General features: G+C 37.0%; 1 protein-coding gene across 16 annotated transcripts in view; it reads right to left on the bottom strand.

The window, feature by feature from the left end:
• ADD1 (adducin 1) overlaps window positions 1-24573 on the bottom strand; it is a 61975-nt gene that overhangs the window by 27212 nt on the left and 10190 nt on the right. For all 16 annotated transcript variants that reach the window (XM_071808501.1, XM_071808504.1, XM_071808505.1 and 13 more), the window contains exons 2-4: window positions 5004-5216; window positions 3525-3687; window positions 2335-2486 (exon numbers count right to left, since the gene is read on the bottom strand). In XM_071808501.1, the coding sequence (XP_071664602.1) occupies window positions 2335-2486; window positions 3525-3687; window positions 5004-5198 (510 nt within the window). In that variant the 5' untranslated portion in view covers window positions 5199-5216. The remainder of the gene's footprint in view (window positions 1-2334; window positions 2487-3524; window positions 3688-5003; window positions 5217-24573) is intronic.

Here is a 24573-nt window from a genome sequence, read left to right as displayed (position 1 = left end):
GTGCCTATTTTATGCTCCCTCATGTCTTGTACTACTTGCAACATTTAAATACATATATGTTTTGATACAGTTCTACCGCAGGGAAAAAACTTCTAAAATCAGTAGTTGATCAGTCATCCAAAAGCTTCTAGTAGAAATTCAGCTTCCTTTACAACCAGTTGGTAACATGCTACAGCACAGAAGCCTTAAGCTGCACCAGTCTGTTCACATTAACCTATACTTTTATGAATCACCAAAATAGCTTTCCATTACGGAAGTGTAAATGATCTAGAAAATATTTTACTTATTTATGCAAGACAAAGAACAGGTATTATTCAAAATGCTCCAAAAGCTAATAAGAAAGCTCAAAAGGTGGATAAACAATCAACAAGACACAAAACATCTCACTTTAGAATTAGATCCAATAAACAGCTCCTGCCCTCAAAGCAACCCAAAATTTGGTGAATGATGCATTTCTTCTGTAAACCTGTAATCTCAAATTCTGGGTCACCCTGGAGGCACCCAAGTTACTGTACATTATTGAACCTGACATGAAAGCTCTTGATGCTCTGTAACTCTGCTTCTGTGTCAGGACTACACCAGTCTGAACAATTCCACGCATAGCAGCTGCCAGTGATTGATAAGGATCCAGAAATGCAAAGATACTCCACCCAGTTCCCCAATACGCTCAGATTGGCATATGCTCTCATATCCTCACAATTCCTTTCTCCTCCAACACACAAGCCTATGCCCTTCACTAGAAGCTGCTGCATCTTTTCTCTTACCTAAGAAGTGCACTGGTAGCATTTAATTTGAAGGCAATCACCCAGTAATGAGAGCATCCACTCACAAAAAAAACCAACAACCCTGAAAATCTAAACTCCAGCTCCACATGAAGGGGTAGGCACTCACCACATTCCAAAGGAGTTCCTTACTACCACACTACTACTCATTGTATGGGTATACAGAACAAAAAAAGAGTATTTTGTAAATAGAACAATCTTGCTCTAGATCAGCTTCTTAAGGTAAATTACATCTATTAGTCACCTTTCAGAATGCTGCTCACTGGAGAATTTGTAAAAGACAAGTGAACTATGACTTGTGATTGCCAGTAACAAACAGTTAACCAAGAGCTCTCCAGTGCCATCTTGCCATTCAAAATTGTCTGAAATACTTTCAGAATCTCATAGTCCAAGTGCTTTGACTGTGTTCCACCTGACTTCACATCACCATTACCTAATCTTTCTGTGCTTCCTTCCACCAAAAGAAAGCAAACTTGAGGCACTCCACCCCAATCACGTGCACTTGCCATAACACTCTCCTAGGCATACCAGTTGTCATTACATCTACCTTTTTATCTAAACGCATAAACATTTCCAGGTATGAACATGATACTAGAAAGCCATCTCCAAACCTGCTTCCCTAGTTATCTTCTTACTGCATTTGTGTCCCTTTTACAAAATCAATTCTCCTGTCACATATAAAAAGTCAGGGGGCACTACAGAGTTGTTTACAAAAACCAGTATGTTGGATACGTTCCCTTACTAAAGGAACCACACAATGTAACCAACACTGCCTTGATGCCATGCCTACCCATACCATTTATCATCTTCACCGGTTCACAAATAATACACCTTGAAATCTCAAAAAGCAGTAATAACAACATTACTATATCTCATTCAGACTGCAACTAGAAGAACTGAAAATACATAAAGGACAACCTCTGCTATGTAGAAAAAAACAATTCAGCTCTGTTAGGAAAACAATTGACTGGTTGCACACCACAGCTGTGACTTCACTCACGAGATTCATGTTGATCATTCTTCTGGCATATAAAACCTCCTTGATTTGACCTCCATGTCATTACTCTTATGGGTGCCAGCAATTACTCAGTCACAAGGAAAATTGTTGGCACACTGCATTAAGCCAAGTAAATCACTCACGTTCAGAAGTACTACGGATTCTGTTTCACAAAGTTGGTACCTTGAATAATAAAAGTCAACTTAATGACTAATAAGATATTTGAGTACTTAGGAAGGAAGCTTGCAGAATAACATATACAATTATTCAAAGCATTTAAGATACTAAAAGATTGAGTCTTTGAGCAATCTTAGTTTCATTATAAGAACTTGCACGTACACTCTCTTAAGACTCTATTCAGGTTATGGTAGTTGACATCCAAGCTGTTCCAGTTCTTATTCTTGAGATGCAGTGACAAATCTCTTCACTATTATACTGCTTTCAATACCACTTTGCTCATCTTCCACACAAAGAGAAAGTGACACATGGGGGAGGGAAGCAATTCTCTTGTAGGTTAAAACAATTGGCTCAGTTATCTGTTGATTCAATACTCACTGTTATATGATTGTAAATAAGCTGAGACCAGCCAAAGAGGTCTGCTAATCTGTAGAAAGCTGCCAATTTACATCGCAACAACTTCTCCCCTTTTTCATAAGCAATGGAATCTGATCCTCTCAGATCATTGACTGGTGTCACCATCCCAAGACCTGAAAAGGGGTAAAAAAGCACATGGGGGTTTGTGTTCAATATCAGTTAAAACCCAGTGGCACACGTCACTGTTTTAGTGGTTGTTCTTACTGGTTTATATCAACATATTAACCTAAGAAATGGATAATAAACTTGAATTACTATAATGTCATAATTTGTATCACACAAATGTAATGACAGTCTCAGACACGGTCATTTATCTTCAGTAGACTCAGCATTTGTTTCCTTCCTTAATATTCATTAGTGCTAAGGTGACAGTGTCTTCCTTAGCAAAGTATTTTCTTTTCTGTTTCAAACTAATAACAAACTTCATTGTTAACAGAAAAATGTAACTGCAAATATTTCACTTTTCTCAAGTGAATATGACTTGGTATTCCTGAAAAGGAGAATTATACACCTAAAAATATGCACAAGCTAGAGAGAGGAAGATTATGGTAAATAATTACAAATACTGTAGTTCTAGTTACAGTGCAATTAGAAATGTGGTTAAAAATTAGATAAAGCAGAAGCAGGCTATGCTACTGTCTAAACTACAGATTTTGGAGTACAGGCAAGGATTTATATTATCCTAACAAAAAAGCTCCGTGTATATTCATTTGCATATTTTGTTTTTCTTTGTTTCGCATAGCTTCACAGAATAAAGCTGCAAACAGCATTTCAATGGCAAAAATAACTAGTTTCTAAAGAACCTCACTGTTACTAGACTACTAACAAGCATTTAATTTTCCTGTATGTGGTAAACGTTAGCAATAGTTAAATCTTTAAATTTTTTACTAGTGCTGACTTATCAGACTGACTTTTCAATTAAGATACTACATTTGAAATAGCTTTTGATATGAATTATAGACATGAATCACATTGCATACCACTGTGCCATTTACAAACTAATCAATTCATTTTACATTTGCAGTGTTCCTGTGAGCAGAACAGGGTATCATCTGAACTTCACAGCACTTCTTGTTTTATTCACACTGTCTTCGCTCTAAGCCTTTCAGAAAAAAAAAGAACTCCACAATCAGAAGTCAAGGTGCACTTACTCATGTTCAATGCAGCCATTCCGCCCTGTGGTGCTGCAGGGTAGACATTTGGTACGTTCGTTGTCATGAAATCCGCAATCTGTTGTAAAGCCAATAAACCTGTTGGGTTCTTCCCCTTCTTAAATTGCTCCTGGATCATAGATTCCAGCTCTTCACAAAAAGCCTAGCAACAGGACATTGCATATTATAAAGCATGTTAAAATGAACTTCAACCTTTCATACACAGCTTCTTTGTAGCACTTAGATGGTCCTATAACTCTTCTGAAAAACAGCCCAGGGCAGAATTACTGGGTGCACACTGTTACTTGAAAATATTGCTCCCTGGTGCTCCAATGATATGAGTCGTCTTTTTTTAATGAATGGAAATTCCAGCAGTGTCTTTTCAAGTAACGCCAAAACTCACTGAACCTACTCATATGGATTTCTGAAGAAGGAGCAGGATGTACAATTGCCTTGAACACAAAACATGAAAGGAAAAGTAGCAGAACCGGAAAAAAGAAGGAAAATTATCAGTGTGGCTGACAGGGGACTGTGAGGTAAGAGGCATCCAGGAACACAGGAAGGAATAGGCGTTAAGTTTTTAAAACAGTTTTCTCTCAAAGAGGGTTTACTTTTTTTCCTGGATGTTTTGGGGTTTGTTATTTTTTGTTATTGTTGGGGTTTTTTTTTTTGTTTTTGTTTTTGGTTTTTTTGTGTTTTTTTTTTTTTTAACTTTGAAAGGAAGAAAACAACATTTTTCACTATTGCTGGTAGCTACTGCTTTTGACAAGAACACAGGAATTTGTACCGAAAGAGATGCATTCCAGTCGTCAAGTGAATCTAAATGAAATGGGTTGATTTCGAACGGAAAAACTGTAAATATACACCACTACATCCCTATTCTTAAGAAAGTCATGTCCTGAAGCATTTTGTACCTCAAGTCATCCATCAGTTATTATGAAAGGAACAAATGTTATGAGAGAAATTTTGTTTTGTGCACCTTCTCCCTGAGGGAAACATCTTCAATATTAAATTTCAATCATTCATAGTTATTACTGTGCAACCTTTCAGAAAGAGATGTATAAGAATATTTCATATGTCAGAAACATGCATGAAAAGTTCAGCACAGGACAGACCTGCCTTGTACCATCTACTCCGAGAAGAGTTACTTAATTTAAATGTTTAAATGAATACTAAATACATGAAACAAGAGAAAAACTGTCTGACCAGGACTAGATAGACAACATGAAAAAATGTTGACAATTACACAGAAAATTCTGAAAGCAAGACTAAGGAGCTGCTTCCTGAATAGACAATGAAAATTCAATCAGGTAATGTGAGGAAAAATTAGATGACAACTAGGATACTTTAAAAGAAAGGCTAACCAGAAAAAAGATCAAAAGGATCTAGGATACCACAAAATTCTCCAATTCCATAGAGTTACTAGAAATAGAGATAATAAATTTATCACTTTCAAGATGGTGCATTTTCTTTTCTTACTGGGCTTTGAAGAATCATGGAGACTCTCTTCTTCTGTTCCATCATGTTAAAATCCTGGCGAAGGTCAGGTGCCATATTCCTCTCTCTCAAATAATCTGGATTATTTTCATCGACTCGATCAAAATACCTCTCCTTATGAGGGGCTGTTGTTGGAGGTGGTGAAGTCACCACCCCCACACCAGAATCACCATTCATAGCACAACTTTAAGGAACCTGTGAAGAGAAAATAGAGAAGATAAATAAATCAAGCAAGCAAGGAAATAATAAGAACTCCATGTTTCAATAGTTCAAATCCACCTAAAACTAGCATGGCTTCCCAAAACCAAAACCACATCTATGCAATTGGCTAGCAATATTTTAGAGGAAAAAAAAAAAAATTAAAAATACAACATTAGAAATAGGCTAACATATATGCCAAGTAAAATATGCCACATACGAATATGCTACACCAAACTCATGCAAGAGTTCCTATTTAAGCTATCTCCAGTTCTCCAAGGTCTCTACATAGCTTGATTTTCAGAAGCATGAAAGTCCTTCAGATCTTCTCACAGACAATGACAGAGAAGTTCAAGACACGTGAGGTCTTCACTCACTGGTTTGGTTTTGTTCCTTTTACTTAAGAAGTTAAAGCAGACAGAATATTGCATAAATCAGAATTTAAATCAGGATATTACACAGGTTCATTAGTATGAAGAATCAACCCCACCAAAACGTGCCCAGATTACAAACACGTTTCTGGAGACAAAACTCAGCAATACTGACACTACAACCCGAGGCATGGTTTTCACAAATATATTTATTTCTGGTATATTCAACAACACGCACATCACTCCGTTAGCGTGCCAGTTTTGGAAGCTGGGAAGCACACACACAAACACAGCCCCCACCCACTGGCCAGGGTTCATTTCAGTTTTACATGTTGTAATCAGCAATTGTGTATCTACTAGAAAAGCTGAAAACTCATCTGGTATTGCTCATACACACATTCTTCTTTCACTCACAAGAATCCCTTTGTGTAACATTATCCCAGTTTTCTGGGCCCAGTATTATAACCTTCGTTCCAACATCCTTTCCAGGAGATTTTTTGAAGCCTTCCACTGACAAGCCAACAGTTTAATAAAGCCACCCTGGCAGCATCTTGAGACTCAAAACTCTGATTCCTGATCATCCGACATATCATATTAAGCTTTGTCAGGAAATATTTATTTTCTTTCCATATTGTACATGATAAAACAAAATGCCACTAACACAAACTGTACTTCACTGAACTGTAATAAGAATATTTACCTCTGAAAGGCTTGCTAGTCCAGCAAACAAATTATTTAGATTATACACAAAACACACAAGGTTGAAATTGCTTGCCATCATGACATTTAGTAACTTTACTACAAAAATGAGCCAAGAAAATGTAGTAGGTCTTTTCCTGGAGGTGGAAGAATAGATTAAGAGAATAAAGCAGCAGAATATAGTAATGCTAGCCCAGTAATGCAAAACAGACTAATTTTAATAATAACTCTGATTTAGATTATCTATCTTCAGCTTTGCAAGAATTAGTACCATTAAAATCTGCTGATATTATTAAGTCATTGCAATTCTTTTTGCTATATAGTAGGAAAGGTTGTACGCATTCTCATTTAAGTAATGATTAATCTTTTACATGCTATAACTAGTAAATTTTTACATAGTTCTTTTTCTTTTACTATTTTTATATTTTTCTTAGTGACTCATCTTGAACTGTACTTGCTTGTGGATTTTAATCTGATTAGGAATTTACTTGTGTATTTATTAGCTACAACCACCTCAGATGTGGATGCACCCAGAAAACGTAAGTTTACATAAATTATTTTGAAATGCGGATTATGTTAAAACCACTGCAATGAAGAAAATTATCTGCTTCAAGACTTCACAATTACCAGATCTCATCCTCTTTAATTCTTAGATTATAAAACAAGTTTCAAAACTCAAATGGTTTCTTATTTCAGAAGGAAAAAAAAAAAAAAAATCACTAAACTGAGATAGTTAAACACAACAAGCAAAAGCATTTTCCTTGACTCTGCAGAAGAAGATACTACTATGAGGATCTATGTCAGTACTTAAGACAAACAAGTTTCTGGATGCTCAGTGATTTCCACCCACCGAGTTGCTAAATAAACACACACAGACACCTCTTCACTGTTTAAAGGATTTCATTTTAAACCAATCAGTTTAGGCTTTAAAAGTCATAGTCAATTTTTTTTTTTTCTTTAAAGTCAGCACATATACACATCTTAATTACTATAATTTATTTTAATTACTAGCTTTCCTCCACCCTGGAAGAAATACAGCCTAATTCTGCATCTTGTGTGTGCCTGTGCAGTCTTATTTTAAGAAGAGACCTTATCACTGTCTACAACTACCTGAAAGGAGGTTGTAGCATGGAGGGTGTTGGTCTCTTCGCCCAAGTAAGAAGTGACAGGACAAGAGGAAATGGCCTCAAGTTTCAACAGGGGAGGTTTAGATTGGATATTAGGAAAAATTTCTTCACAAAAAGGTTTGTCAGGCACTGGAACAGGCTGCCCAGGGCAGTGGTGGAGTCACCATCCCTGGAGGGGTTTAACAGGCATTTAGATGAGGTCCTTAGGGACCTAGTTTACAGCTAGAATTAGGTTACGGTTGGACTCAATGATCTTCAGGGTCTGTTCCGACTGAAATGATTGTATGATTCTAAGAGTGTAGACAGATCTGCAAACATAATTTTGTACCTAATTATTTATTCTCACTTTCAGAGTCACAAATGCTATTTCCAAATGAATTACATACATCATTACTTATCCTCAACTGCTTCTTACTCAAACCAGAAGGAAGCTGGTCCCTAACAGCCTGCACAGGCAACATCCGAATGGGATCACAGTGTTTTGCTGAAGTTGTATTACTCCTTCACTCCAGTATAAGATGGCAGGCAATAAGGTCCTGGGAAGATATTACTGATTCACCACTACGTAGTGGCAATAATTTAACAGTAAATTCAATGTTTAACATTAAGTGATCATTTCATATCTAAGGTTAAATGTCAGTTTCATAGTTCATTTTGGAGATACCCAAAACTAATGGCATCTCCTCCCCAAGGTCTAGTAATGAACTGCTTTATGACAACTGTAATAGTAATTGTTTATTTTAAGGGCTGTCAGCTACTGAGATAAAGGTATTGATTTTTGAATTAGAAACAGATATGTTCGAGAACATTTTGCACAAGCCATCGGAATTTATTACTTTCTTCGGAAGACCCTTTGGGAGTAAGGGCAAGATGAACTCTCCAGTAAGAGCTTCAGTAATATGGGTATGAATAAATAAAAGGAATCTGAACAGTTAAGCTGAACACACTCTGGGGAATGGCAATAGTGCTAAAAACTGGAAAGTCACATTGGAAAGATTACAATAGGTTGCCCAGACAGTAAAAAAAAATTAAGACCATCTTCAGACTCGCAACTCTTCAGCACAGCCAGTTTCTTTACAGTGCAGTATACAACAGCCCCCAAGTAAGATAAACTAATGTCAAACGACTTTCTGTCACGATAAGTGTTTCTATAGGAGAGACTGTTCTAACACAACTGTGTCAGAAAAAGGCACACCCTTAACTGAAAAAGCCGTGTCTGGAAAGCTAAGAGCAGAAAAAGCCCTTTGCTCCAAAGCAGCTATGTTGAAATATGGAGACACAGTCAGAGGGAACAGCATTATTAGTGGGGAGGTGGAATAATAGAATCTAAATCACACCTTATAGTAACTGAAGCAATTAGATCCATTCTTCTAATATATATGTACATATATAAAACCTAGAAGTTTTGATAAACCACCACATCAGTTGAGAGCCATCAAGCCAAGTCACAGCATGTGGTATTTATCACAGGACACATGTGTGCAAGTACTATAAACAGGTTGCTCATGAAACACATTTTTGGTCAGAAAACCAGCTTTATGGGGTTCATAGTACATTTACAGATACTGAGTACTGTTTAAAAAAAAAAATCTGAAATTTGTGTTAATATTTTGGGTTACTTTCATCTTTCAAAATCCCCTTCTTCCCCATCCTTCGTTAACACAAGCGAGTTTCATCACAGGATTCACCTAAGAGGAAGTGGTGTTACAGAGTTCAGTTTAAACAAAATAAAGTTCTAGAACAGGAATACCACAAAATTGTTCATGTTAATATCCAGAAAAAAAGAAAAACGTCCATTTCTAAACAGCTTATATTCCTCAGCACTCAATATGTAGAGTTAGATAATGCAAATATAGTTAAACAGGTAAGACAGTGAATAATACCCAATATGAATCTACAGTAACTTACAGGCACAGTAAAAAACCCTTAAATCTAAAAAATTATATCAAAGAATTTAAAAAACCCAACAACATTGGATTTGGGCTGGGATCTCATTGTAGTTATTAAACATAGTTAAAACTTTAATATTAAACTAAATTCAATACCAGGAATTTGGGACAGATCTGTTTGTTTATAGTTCAGTCTCTCAGCTGAATCATCATCATAAACACCATGTGAACCTTGAGGAGACTTAAGATGTCTCACAACATATACACTAGCAGGGACCAGCTAACTACATTTCTTGAAGGAAATGAATTTTTGCTGTCACTTAAAACATTGGTTTTGGTTTGTAATAACTTGCAATGGGCTATTTTTTGCTCCTCCACACTCAGAGGAAATTGTTTTGACTACAGCTGTAGTCAATGGGATTTGATGTAATCTAAAGCCTCGCTGCCACCAAAGGACTGAGCACACCCCTTCACCCCAATCCAGCTTTAAATCTGCTGAGGTCAATTCAGAATAACAATATACTCTGAGAAGCATGAAGAAGGTTGTGACAATAACACAAGAGAACCTAAAAGACATATAAAAAATTCAAAATACACAGCCAACCCAAAGGCAGCAGATGCAAAAAACCCAAACAAACAAAAAACCACACAAATCAACAAACAAACCAACCCAAACTACAGGTTTTGTTGTTGTTTAAGTTTAGAAGATTTATCTGGTCAAAACCTTACAAAATCTGTAATTTCAGAAAAGAAAAAACAGAAAATGAAAAAACCTGCCCTCTTCCTGGTAGCTTACACTCTCTCTGTACAAAATAACACACAAGCAGAACATTTTTATGGGACTTTGTGTCAAATATGTCAAAGTAAATGAGCAGCAGACTTTTCGACTGTTGATACAATCCCAGTCACTAGCAACAAAGACTGAGGGCACCTGTTTCCAGAATGTACAGCTTCTGAAACCTATTTTGACTATGATATAGCAATGTGCTTTGTATCAGTTTTATTCTGACAGCTCTTTCAACACGTTCTCTCCTCTCACACCAGAACGATGCCACTAAGTCTAGCAGAGGTGAAAACAGGTTTGACAGGAAGTTACTGGGGAAGGGACAAGGGCATAGTTAAAATAAAACAACACAACTTGTTTACTTTACTGTTGTGCAATCAGGTGTCTTCAAGGAGTAAAAGGTTTGCGTAAGGGACAAATCAGACAGTGTGATGGTAGAGGGAGGGAAGGGAGCTCTAGTTTGAATGCAAACAAAAAAGGACAGGGAAAGAATAGAGAGAAGACAGTAGTTTTATGAGCCACAAAAGAGTGTGAGAGGGACTGCTAATCTACAGAGCTGCAATTCCTGCACAGGGCAGTCGTGAGATGAGAGGGAGGCATCGTCAACAGAGTTCACCTGAAAACTGAGTTGGTGGGGAGATGACAAGGAAGCAGAACATCTACCTGTAGAAAATAAAGTTACATTATCACTTGGTATCTGAAAACAAACAACTGTTTATAAATTTGCACTGCTCTCACTTCACTCAATATTCTGGCACTTTCTGTATTTTTTCCAATTTTCCTTTATTTTAGAATAACCTTTGCCAAACTTGCCCTTTAAAAATTAATATAACCTTATAATAGGGAAATTATTTATGATTTGCACTACAGTTTCCGTCATATTCAGTAAGAACATTTTGGCACCAATGACACTGGATTTGTTCTTGTCATTTCAAATGTTTCCTACTGAACTTTTAAAAGGAAAAACTGGTGCTATCTTAGGAAGTCTAAGAACAAAGAAGGTAAATAATGACTGCACTACTTACTAGACAACATACTTAACATCACGAACAATTAGATTCTTTTTCAGCGAATGTTCCTAGCTCACGCATCTTCAAAATTTCCTTTGCTCTTTGTTTTCAAACAGGAAGAGACTATTTCACAAACAAGAACAGCTATTTATCTTGTACTGAATGCAAGCACCATCATCTTATTTATTAACAGAGATGCTGAAAGCTAAATACAGGATTCCAAGAAACAAACCATGCTAGAGAACAAGAAGAAAAACCAACCAACCAAAAACCAACTAGGCCAAGTCACAAAACTTCCTTGAAATGCACCTAATTTGTCAGCAATTATTTCTTATTTCCACCTCCTCCAAACCACCAAAATCAGAAGCCTAGGCCAATGGGCTGTGAAGCATCACAAGATTGCATTACAGAACTGGTAAAAATTCATTTGGGCAAAACTGAGGCCTCAAACCATACAAAACAATGAATTTTTTTATCAGTTTTTAAGACACAGTATTACTGGTATACTGAAGGTCATCAACATTTCTTACATTATTTCCAACACTTACATTTTTAAAATGTCTTAAAATGGTTAGCCACAAAAAATAGAGCTAGAAACTTGCTTCAAACTAGACATGAAATCGTAACTACTTATGAAGGGCAAGAATCTGTGTAATAGAAATGACAAAACAGCAGTTGCCATAGGCCTTTCACCAAAAACACAAACCTCAAAAAAACTACTCCACACACAAACAAAGAGCTTGCGAAGTATATATCTTAAGAAACAAAACTTCAAAAAGTACATTTGGTAAAGCACAGGGGTAACTATGTGAGGTGGTAAAACAACATAAATACCCATTAATGGATTTACCAAAGCAAACAGTCACACTGTACATATAACACAAAGAAACTCTCTGCATAAGTATCTTAAACCACACACACCTTAAGCTTTTCTTCTGAAACCCTAAGAGCTCCACAAATCTATCAGAAAATTTCCAAGCAAATAAGAAAACAGGAATTTCACCAATGTCTTTTGCATTTCTCCAGGCACACTGTGGAAGTATGAATTCTGCAAACTATCATATATTTTTCCACTGTGCCTTAGCAGAGGAGCACAAGTGGTATGAGGCGGTAATGGCAGGGGGCTACTTTTCACTACTTTGGTGTCTGTTAGCCCCCAAAATAACTCCATACACTTCGGTGAAAAACATGGCCTTCAGTGTCATGGTTCAGAGCAGCATTGTGACTTTGAGATTAATTTATGAAGTTGCTCCAGCAATGAGACTGAAAATGAATTTGCTGCACATTGAACCTGGACTTAAAGAGCCCCTCAAATGAGTCTTCATATTAGGCTGCCAAGTAAAAACCTGCCAAACATCGCAAAAGTTGATTTGTCTGCAATTTTATTTCAGAACCCTGAATTCCAATTCGAAGAAGTTTCTCAAGTAAAAACCACAATGAATGATGTAATTAATACTGTAATATCACAAAACGCAATTTAACACAGCTAATGCAAAGGAATACAACTGGAGACAAAAATTAAGCCAGAATTACTCGGTGCTGGGAAGGCAAGATTAGAACTGAATTCAGGAGCCATCACAGATCGCTATGGAGGAATTGCAAAGATTATGCTGTGGTGAAGTGGTATTCTTTAAGCATAAAATAAAGACCATTAAGTAGCAAAATTATCTTCCCTAACTTTGAAAACAAACACAAAAACCCCAAACAAACAAAACCACACCACCACCACCACTGTGATATTATTTCTGGTTCTAATATACACACTTCAAAAAAAACCATGAAATATTGGGGCTTCAGTGATGATCTAGAGAGCAGAAGACAAACTTGTAGGGATTAGTAGCTTGACCTATTCGGTTAACCAGAAAGCTTAACTGATCATTGAAGTGACAGGGCCTTTCAGTCCTGCTAACAAAAGTATGGACAGATTTAATACTTGGGAGTGAGTATCAGACACATTAGCCCTTGAATAGAGATGGCAGTTTCATAACTATATATATACAATATTGAGTCAATAACTCTGCTGTGAAAATCTTTATAAATAAGAAGTTTTAATCCAACTTCCAGAATACCTTCTACTGAGTCTGCACTGAGATCAGTCCCGTCTGCTTCTGAAATCTATTAATCTGCCCTTCCTTCTTAGGCTTTGGGAAAAATAAATTCCCACATGCACAATATGCTCATGTTATTTGCAGCTTCCAAAGCACTTCTAGTATTCTAGCACTTTCTAGTGCCTTTTTTTTTAAATAGCACCTTCCTCTGCTGGTAGGTTGGTGACAGCTGGAGACTGAATGTCAGACAGAAGGCACAAGTACTCAGAGACAGTACCAAAAATCCTCTTAATCCTTCTCCTACACTCAGGTCAAACTGATCAGACTTGCAATCAGGACAAATTTTCCCTCCGATCAGGTGGGGTATCTCTTACTATTTTTAAATGTTCTTCTGCAGTATTAAGTGCAAATCTCCTACATGAATCATTCAGGCATATCTTACCTGACAAATTTCAGTGACAAAAAACTACATGTCCCCAAATAGCTCAGCTTGTCTCACAAGCTTCAATGCATTCAGCAGTTTAGTGCACTTGAAACAGAATTGCTCAAGTTTGTGTTGTTATTTTTGTGGTTAGTTTTTTTGTTTGGTTGGTTGGTTTGGGGTTTTTTGTTGTTTTTGTTTATTTTGGGGTTTTTTTAGTGACATTCAACAACCTGTAGAATAAAAAGGGTTGCACTGGAGAGCTGGTCTCTCTGTGCCTTACTGACAAAACTATAAAATTTGTTGAACAGAAAACATCGGTGACAAGAGTTTTTTCCAGCCTGCTTTATTGCTACATTAAATTTCATCACTGATGCCACAAAGAATCGGCCACACACACCAGTCAGCACTATACAAGAATCAGTCACGTTTCATTTTCATCTTCTAGTTGTGCAGAAGGTATCTGAGGTTAAGGTAGTCTAAGATTCAAATATTTTCCACCACTAACATTCACGGATGGTACCAGTACCAGATAACAAATGTACAGTTATTTTTGCCATCAGGGTCACGAGTACATACAAAGAAAGAGGTTTAACCCAAATACTGCTTATTTTTAGTTTTCTGTGAACCCACATGCACTTCCCAAGCCTCATGCCAAATACGCCAATAAGCCAGTGCCCTCAGATTTTTGAACAGAGGTCAAATCAGAGCACTAGCTTTCCAAGGGCAGGGCCCCAGCTTTATCCAATGAGTATTTAGAAAGCTTGAGACAAACTGATCAGCATGTCTGACCCAAAAATGAAAACTGGCCATAAGCTGAAATTATAAAAGCTGTTACACTTTTAATTCCAACACCAAATTTGTGGAACACACAAGTACACACAACAGCTTCTCAAACAAAGAGTCAAAGTTGACCAAAGCAAAATTAGATGTTTAATTTGCCAGTGTAATAAATCAGGTAAAAAAATTTCCATAATTTTCACATACATGTACATGAAATCAGATTTTCCTAGGAAACAGTATGCTTTAAATCATGAAAGTCCCCAAATTGCTTAGCAAAATACTCCACACAGTCCCCTGCAAGGAAAGCCATCTGCTTACATAGAGGCAGCAACTTACCCAAGAGGAGTCTAATGCTGCTTCACAGAACAGCAAGTTCAGGGAGATGTACAGTGATTGCATCAGTAGTTTTAGACAGAAATGAGACCCAGGGCAGGACCCAAGATCAAGGACAAGGTTTTACTACTTGGGATTGCTTCCAACACAGCGGGTCAGGAGAAGAGCACCCGGCACAGGCTCTTCCCACAGCCATGGGGAGGCTGCGGCACTGTGGGGTTCACAAGCAGTTTTACCAGAAGGCAGAAGACTCCAGAGCTCATTTGAACACAGGACACAGTACAAATTCCAAGGTGTCTAAAGGAAAGTCACACACATGCTCTGGGTGCAAAGGGAAGAAGAAAGAGAAGTTTTATTCCCTCAAGATTTTCTTTTGACAATAAGATTCAGTAAACTATGCAAAATGAACAAGGCCCTTCCACTACACGATATGACCACAAGAGCATGGTTTCACTTTTCCTGCAAGGTTTTGTAATTAGTATTTTCTGATAGCACTACTTTTTTTTTTTTTTTTTCCTAAATAAAGGGCAGTGGACAATCTGAAATTAGACATTAAAATCTACCTTTATTAAAATGTTTGTTAGCATTTCCAAAAAGGTTATACACCAGATCAGTGCCTGGGGAAAAAAAGAAAAAAAAGGCAAAAAAGACCCCACTAACATACCCAATGCTATCACACATGTTAAAAACAAACCCTAAAAACTTATATTTAAAATTTAAATTATCTTTACCATTCACTACTGTTGAAGCCACTCAGAATCTATGCTTTCAGAAAGTGCTGAGCATAACAAAAGCTCCTACAAATGAGAGAAGAAAATAAAACTCATTTTTAAACAGGAACATTGATACTTTAAAAATGCAAGAATTTTCAGTAACTTTAGGTATTCGCATCTAAAGTATCAGTGTTATGACGCATAAAGGATCAACTGAAATGCAGCAGTGCATAGGCAAAGTGGCCCCATTTTGGCCAGGATCCAGTTATTTTTATGGAGACTGAATAGCAAGGGATGAGATTTCTGAAATGTGTTGGCAACAAACACAACGATGTCATTTAACCCTTGGAACTACTCTGCAGAAATAACTTCTTTCAGAAGAGCTGGCTGACATTTTGTGTCTTTACTTATTTTGAGGGAGAGAAAAGTAGTTGGAGACCTCTCCCCTCAATTATACAGATCCTGAAAACACTGCCCTAGATTTGTTACAGCTAGGATTTCACTTTATGCAAGCAGGAGAGCTATTTTATGGGTTTGATAGTTGCTTTTTTTAAGTTATTTCAAGTTAAACTTTGAAAATATCTCTCATCCTAGGATGAAGAATCTGTTGACTTACTCATTTGAGTACTACCTTATGGAACAGAAGACTTCCTGGGATAAACCCTTAAACCACAAAGATCAGGTCATTTTAGTTTTAAACATAATTGCACTGACAATGTTAGAGCAATTTTAAATGCACTGTATTCCAAGGATTCAAGTCAGCCACAGAAATTATGACACACTGTAAAGGACAACTCTACACTTTACAGTCTGAGTATATGACCCCCACAGAGCAGTAGCAGTGAAGGTGGGATGCCCACAATCCCTCCAAATCGCCTATGGACACGTATGAACAAAGACACCGAGGCACTGCTTCTCAGTCTCACCCCTACTATAGAAAAGACCATACCTCAAGAAAAATTTTCTATTTATTATTACTGTCCATTCAGATGCTGAAGCTGGAATGTTTCATGAGTGAAGCAAGAAAATGATCTGCAGGGGTTTTAACCACAAGACATCTAAATGTGGAGACTAGACTTTTTTTTTAATCAAAGAAGTCTACTAAGAAACTGACATTCTAAAAGTCAAGCACAGGTATTATTACATTCTGCTTGACAGTTTATTCTGTCTGTGTAAACAGAGCTTAGGGATTGCTAAGAGTTCTGAAGAAAGGAGTGCAAAATCTAAATACTCTAGTTCAACTTCTTCATTCACCAGAAATTATTAAACCTTAGTAACAGCTCTTACACACCCTGATTTGGAGACAAAACAAGGACAAACTAAAAGTGCAAAAGCCTATCAGTTTTGCTCTCCAGGCTGAAATAAAGTATTTCTATGTTCCTTACAGTAAGGAACAGTGTCACTAATGTTAGCATAAGAAAACCAGATATAATTTAGTACAATCTAAGACATTCATTAACCCTTCTCATGTTGTTCTGAGCTCCTGCTCTGAGGTAGATGGCCTTGGAAAAAAATCTAACTTGCTATCCATCAACAGTGATAATTAGTTTTCAGAGAATTTGACATACCCCCGCCTTTTTTTTTTTAAGAGCTTATATTCCATTATGCATTTTTTTTATTCAAACCAGAGGTACACTAAAACTGTCTTTTTTTAATACAATATCCCATTTCTGTTGATGGATTTGTTAAGCAATGACATAAATCTTAAGTATGCTCTGGCATAATTACGTAATAAACTCCAATAACAGAATTCAAGAAATAGGTTAATTTCTTTATGCTTTTCAGGAAATGTTAAGAAAGTTATAAGCAACTGGTGTAGCTGCTCCAAAAGATTATGAAATCATAAAAAGAAATATGAAGAGGCTAAGTAACACTGTGCCACCGCCTGGCAACAGAGTCACAGGCTGAACTCACTGTTCTTTGATGAATTCATGACCAATATGCCTATAACTTCAGAGATCCTACAGCATATGCCTCACAAGAAAAATTCCCGCACTATTATGAGACGGGTTGGTTCAGATTTTTTGAGATGGAATTAACCAGAATAGTCACGACTAGATGCATGAATTCAGCCACTATTTTCTAGCAGAGAATCCAAGTAACTTGGAAATTGCTGCAGTGATTAGAGAGTGTGCAGGCATTATGCTGGAACCGCCAAGCTTGACATGTAAGCAGCACAAACGCTGTTACAGAATCACAGAATCCGCTGGGTTGTAAAAGACCTCAGAGATCATCAAGTCCAACCCTTGGTCCAACTTCAGTCCACTGACTAGATCAAGGCACTAAGTGCCATGTCCAATCTCAGTTTAAAAACCTCCAGGGATGGTGAGTCCACAACCTCCCTGGGCAGCCATTCCAATGCCTGACAACTCTATCTGGAAAGAATTTCTTTCTAATGTTGATGGGTGTGCTATCACTTTGAAGTAGAAGAGAGTGATTGAAGTACATAAATGAGGTAGAGGTTAATATGAAGACTGGAGATTTCGAGTAGGCCTGAATCGGGCAGATGAAGGCAGTTTTTCATGAAGTTCTCATTCACGTGCAGCTGAGGCTTTTCTAGGTGGCAGACCCAGTTCTTTTATACCATTTGCCAGTTTTGATGTAGGAGGGAGGGAAGGATGGAAATCCAGATAAATTATGAGACCAATTTAGTCTCCTGACACAGTAGAACTGGACAGAATTTGAAACACCTGTATGCAGGAGGAAACAAATATCTTTGGAGAATGCAAGCCTAAGTATTAATTTTCATGTAAACTTTCCATGTGATATTTTATATTGCACATGAAAACAGCTTTGAAATGTCAGCCTCGCATATAGATATATCATCCTATTTCCAAATGGGACAGCTAACACCCAGGCTTATTAAAATTCCAAAAACTCCTTTACACAGTGGTTAATCAGGCATTTTTAAGTCCTTCAGGTAGACGGAAAGATTTTAGGAAGACAAAGTGGTTTACACCATCCTTTATGCCCCCTACACTGAAAATTTCTGAACAGCATTTAAAAATATATACTCCATATAAAGGGTGTTAACACCATCTTCATAGAAGTCTTAGAAGTGACAGTAAAAGTTCATCCCATTACACAGTTCCCAAATCCAAGAGCATTCTCTCTTCCATCTCTCAGAATGTTCTTCGCAACTTTAATCTACAGATTAAAGACATATAAACTTTGGATAAAATTCTTACTGAAACTTATTTTCCTGTATCAGATTGTTGTTTGTTCTGTCTTAGGAAACAGTGTGTCAAGAAACCCCCACAAACTCTATTTTAGGAGCAAATCGTTTCTGTTTTTCTTTTTTTCCCAGGCAAGTGTGAATGTGCTCCCCACCCCAAATTATGCAGTCATGTTTCCTACTTCTGGGTAAACTTCAAGGGTCAAGCACACCCACACTGCAACAGATGAAACACCACAAGAAAACCATCTTCCTCATCATGTTGTCTCCCTTGTCAGGCAAGTATTGCACAACTGAATATGGCTGCATAAATTAACATCATGCAAACCCAGGACTTATTTTCCAGTTGAGATTCTCATTGTTTCCACCTGACAGTGGAAAAAAGATGTTACTTTGCCCTGCGGGGTTTCAGAATTACATTTGGGGAGAAATACAGTAGTCCAGTTTCTCCAGTCACTATAAATCATGCAAATACTGTGTTTAATAGCCATTCTAGTGAAGTTATTTTCAGAACCACAAATGCAGTTGCCTACAGCAGCCCAGACTTCAACATTTCAGGAATCATGGCCACTTTCAGGCTTTATAGTAGGTCTATTTCTTAACTAGGACCATTCTAGCCTCCAGACTGTTACATTAGTCAACGGAAGATTCAACAGAATAAAGGGGAATGCACAAACACAGAAGGACATGCACAAACCATGGCAGATTCTATTTGCATTGCAGGAGGACAAGGACTAACCTGTACTTGCTCAATTACTAGACTGGTTGTAGGGCCTCACACACCACCACTAGTTAACTGACAGAACAAGCTGTGCTTTGCTCTGCTGTTACAAAGCAGGCCCGTTCCCAAAGGCCGCCTTCGTTGAAGAGGCTGAGCCAACTGCATTTACATCATGGGTCTGGTTCCAGCCATCCAGACTGGTACCCAAGGGGTACAGACATCAGCTCTCCCTCTTGCTTTTCCACACATTCAGCTTTGAAAGAACCAATCCCAAACACACAGGTCCTCTTGCAAGGTTCAGCTCCAACCATTAGGTAAAGACAGAGGAGCACACCTGCCTTAAACAGCAGAAGTATCCAAAGGTCCCAACAACTTTATATGGTTACAAAACTAAACTAAGCCATTATTAAAACCAAATGAACAAAAATGAAATCATGCTTCTGTCCATTCTGCACTTACTGAATTCAAGTCCCAAAGTAAAACCTGAAAGGCTTCTGTTCTACAGAACCACATACTTTCAGATTAAACTAAACACTATCTATCCATAAAGACTAACATCTTTACACAAGGATTATTTTAATTAACAAACATTTGAAGATTAGTAATAAAACCCCCAGTGTTTCTACACATCTGTCTTACTGGTTGTCTAAAAACAACTTCCCTGACTTGTCTCTATTATAGATTTTTACTCAGACCCCTACCCAAGCAATCCCTCTTCTATCCGTGGACAAAATACCCTCCATCTTCCAACATTACCACTACCAATAGCTAGAAAACTTATAAAAACACAGTGCGTCTGCTGGTCACCAGAGACCTTTCCCCACAGTATTCTAAAAATCACACCTAGTCAACATTTGGTTTATAATCGCAAAAATAGAAATTTAAGATAATGAACATCAAGGATACACAGCTGCATTGAATCAGTTGGAGTCAGACAGGATCCTGGATAATCCACACAGCACTGTCAAAGTACTTTTATTCCTCACTCAAGTTGCAAAATGAACTCTTTCTAGAAACCCTACTGTCACTATTTTATTGCTGAAATATGTATGTACAGTTCTTTCAAGTTCATTGAAAGGCTACTGGCATCAGAAATTGCAAAATACAATGACACGCACACAGTATTCAAAGCCAGAATTCTAACTCAGCTTTTACAGTGTTTTCCCAAACAGTATGCTGTCGGATACTTGTCAGCAGTTTCCTGCCCATGCAAAGTCCAACTGATCTCAACAAAACCTTAGAAGTTGGTAAGCAGGTCTCCAAGGAGATGGGCAAAACAACTGTGTGAAGTGAAAACAATAATCACTTGAATTTGAGCTGAATTGTAGTATTTGCTTTTACAACAGTATTATTTCAAGTATAGAAACACCTACTCTTTAAGTTTTTGCTTCCATATTTTGCAAGTATATCATGCTTTCTCAGGAGCACAGTTTCACATTCAAACTCTCCCTGGACAGTTATTCCCACATTGTGCCTGCTACACTGCTGAGCCTACACAACTGTTAGTGTGGTCATGCTGTGAGCTGGATAACCAGCATGGGTAGGTAATTTGTAAACAAGCCCCCCCATCCAAATCTGCAATCAGATCTTTTCAACAGAACGTCCTGCCCTTAAGGGATTTCAATAGGATCTAACATGTCCACATACTTAAAAGCATATTAGGCCACAGGCAATTTCCACATTGTTGGAGTTGTTCAGTAACAAAGCATCCAATTAAGCTTATGAAATCCAACAGAAATCCTATAGGGTCATGTGATACTTACTATGCCACTAACATAAACACATTACCTTTCTATGCATATCCAGACACCAATATATTCTATCGGGTCTCTCCCAGAAGTCCCCACACAAGAGATATACAGTGTATATAGGCCATTCAACTTCAGCTCCCCTTGAGCGAGAAATTTGTAGTTGCAGACTCTTTAAAGTCTAGCAATTCTAATGCCCAAATATTAAGCCTGAAGCTTTAGTCAACTGCCCCAATTTCATAAGGAAGAGATTATGAAGCACTCCCTTTTGTATTCAAAGAGTTTCGGTAGCTGCCACAGTAAAAAACACTTAGGGTTTTACAAGAAAACACCAAAAACTTGTCATGAAGAATGTGCAGCTTTAAGAACAATAAAACACACACACTCATCTGCAGTGATTTACTGATTTACGCTTTACACCATAAAAAAATCATAACCATTTCAACATTCCTTGTATAACTGATACAGAATGTTTAAACTTACTTTGCACTGTGCTAAACTCTTGACCATAACAATACTAAATAATAAGTCCCATGGGCTAATGCAGAATGTAACTTCGTAAAAACTGTTTTAAACTTATTATGTGTAAAAAAATCCTAGTGAAATAATCTGTGTAATGTAATCCAGATTTCTAAAACTGTTTCTGACCTTACAGTATCAATTTTTCTATTCTACTTCCATTTACTTTTCTCACCTGTCTTCTCTAAACTAAACCATCTTCAACTTCTTCTTCTGCCTCATACCAACCCACTATTTTCTTTCCTATTAGTTTCAGACCTTACCATAGAATTTCAGAGATCTATCAGCTAACAATGGAACAGAAAATACTTGAAATAAGACTTTTTTTTCCCCCGTCAATCTCATTAACCTCTATGAACATCATTAAAAAAATGGTTTAATGAAGATGTTCAATGACACACAATAGCAATATATTTCACTAGCTTAAATTACTCTTATTTACAAGTCTTGTCAACCTTATCTCTGATCTTCCTCTATGTTATCCTGAAGCTCCTTGCATTTCTTTGGTCTCAAGCAACCTATACCAGACTGTTACCTCAAATCTGTTTCTGTTTTCTAGATCTCTAATAATACAGGAAGAAACGAAAGATAACAAAATCTAGACAGCCCACTATCCAGTTATCGTACTGTATCTCCTTGCTGCAAATTTGCTCTGTGCAGATGCCACCGTCTCCATCAACTAGGCCTTAACATTCTTCAAGGGAAACTAATCTAACTCAACAAGTCTTGGAAAGGATGTACACACTCTTTTCTTGTGGGAAGCGGGGGTGGTTGTAAGATTTTTCTGATTTATCCTCCAAACATCAACTGCGTGTCAACATGAATCTTCACCTCATAAGACAGTTTAGATTTCATACTACCAGCATTCAATTTAAGAGGCACAGATCACACAATAAAAGACTATATAAATTTAAAAGAACTGAGCAATACACAGCTTCATTTTTGACAGATAAATGAATTAAAAATAATATATCTAAAAACACACACAAAGCCAGAAAGCTTTTTCTTCTCTCCAATGTTAAATAGCATATTTTCAGTTAACAAATAAATTACCTGGTTCACCAGAAGGGGGAAACTGATAAGCTTCCAGTGTCATAGCCATAAGGCAAATTAGAAAAAATAAAAATGTTTGGCTTTTCAGCAATTATTGCTATTACTCCAAGACAATAACATCATTTACTTTAACCTGGCACTTTTTCCGTTACCATGACAAACCCTATACAGTTTAGTTGAAAAACAGACTTTAAGAACAAAAACTCAAGATAATCGACTTTTACATTTTTTTTTTACTGCCCATACATTCTTTCAAAATACCAGTATTCCTAAATATATTCTCCTCATTGCAAGAGCTTGAAGATGACATCTGCTAAGTCATCCACTTTTTGGAGACCATTGCCAAACAGTTTGAGACTTAACTTGGATTCTTTTTTTTCATTTTAGTACATGAGACTGTCTCTAGTTCACACATATTTAACAGTTAGTGGCAAGATAGCACGCCTACATAAAAACAGATTAAATACAATTTAGTCAATATTCATATAATAGTGAACAATTGCACAAGCTCTGAAGTATTCTCTATGAGCTTTTGAAATTATAACTGTCAAGCACTTTTCCACAAAATTCCACTTTGGGATGTAACTTAGCTAACATTCACATGTGCAAGGTGCCATTTAAGTCACTGATGTTATGCCTATGCATTTACCATTCATATTAATCAGCATATGTGAATACATCAATTCAAGGGAATAAGATCTAGTTCTCAGTCTCCTACATTAGTTCTGAAAACGTTAAAATACTGTTAACCTTGTGAATAAAGAAAACACATCCTATTCAAAGCACACAGAGCTAGACACTACTTTGACAATTATTTGTACGTAAAATCAACAGGAAATTTAACTAATGGCTGAAGGGAAGTCAATAATACACATTAAGTGGTCAGAAAGGAACCTTTCAAACATCATTAAATTTCTATCCTGTCCTAACCAAACTACTTTCCATGCTTGAACTTCCTTCCAGAAATGAAGTTTTCTAGATGAACATTTAGAAAGAATAAGTTGGGTAGAGTTAGAGAATAGAAGAATATAAAGCAGACACTGTATATTTGTGTCTGTTTCTGTTTGTACAAAAACCATATCCAGTAACATACACTACTGACATAGAGGAAACGATTGCACAAATGAGCGTTTACAAGTTTCCTCCTGGGTCTGAAATACCTCAGCAGGAATTAAAGCATGATTCAACATGTCATAACAATTGAATACATTAGAAAAATATTGTAACCTCAGGTAACATTAATTCCTCAATTTACCAATTAGTGTCTTTCTGTTAGGGAGAAAGCAGTAGAACCCTTTTCTTTGCCAAGCCTCCTTTAAAACAATCAATCTTCTATTATGCAGAGATACAGGAGCATCTCTCATTAGTGCAAATGCATGATACTCCCTCAAAAACCTACATTCCAAGCTTATTAGATGGACACGGTCTTAGGGTAATATACAGCAGCAGGACAGTGCCTAGCATTATGTTATACAGTTTTTACCATGTCAACCATTCAGCTTGCACCAATTCTTTAAACCGCTCAAAGGAGAACTTTCAGAGAAATATGAAAACAGTGACATAGCTGTGCACGTGGGCAGCTAAATCACAAAGGACAGCATGTGAAGCAAACAATACAGGGCTCATTATTCAATCTTTTGAATTATTGTGTTGATTTGGGATTTCTTATATATACAACTACATAAGATGCAATGTAGCATATTACATAAAACAGTATTTAAAACATCCTACTTGTCTAACATTTATTATCCCTTGATATAAGCACTTCATACCTCAGAAGGCAGCTGGTCTATTTGCCCAGAAACAGACCACCTATGTATCTACTGGCCTCTGGACAGTATCTGGTCAAGTTACTGTATCATACTTGACTAACGCAACAGGAATTATGGGAACAAATGGCTATTCCAGGTCAAAGATTTCACATCCCAAGGTACTGTGGGAAACTACATGTTATATCCCC

The sequence above is a fragment of the Patagioenas fasciata genome, chromosome 4 (assembly GCF_037038585.1).
Source record: "Patagioenas fasciata isolate bPatFas1 chromosome 4, bPatFas1.hap1, whole genome shotgun sequence".
NCBI classification, from domain to species: Eukaryota; Metazoa; Chordata; class Aves; order Columbiformes; family Columbidae; genus Patagioenas; species Patagioenas fasciata.
The sequence above is the reverse complement of the archived record's forward strand: the minus strand, read 5'-3'. Positions and strand labels throughout refer to the sequence as shown.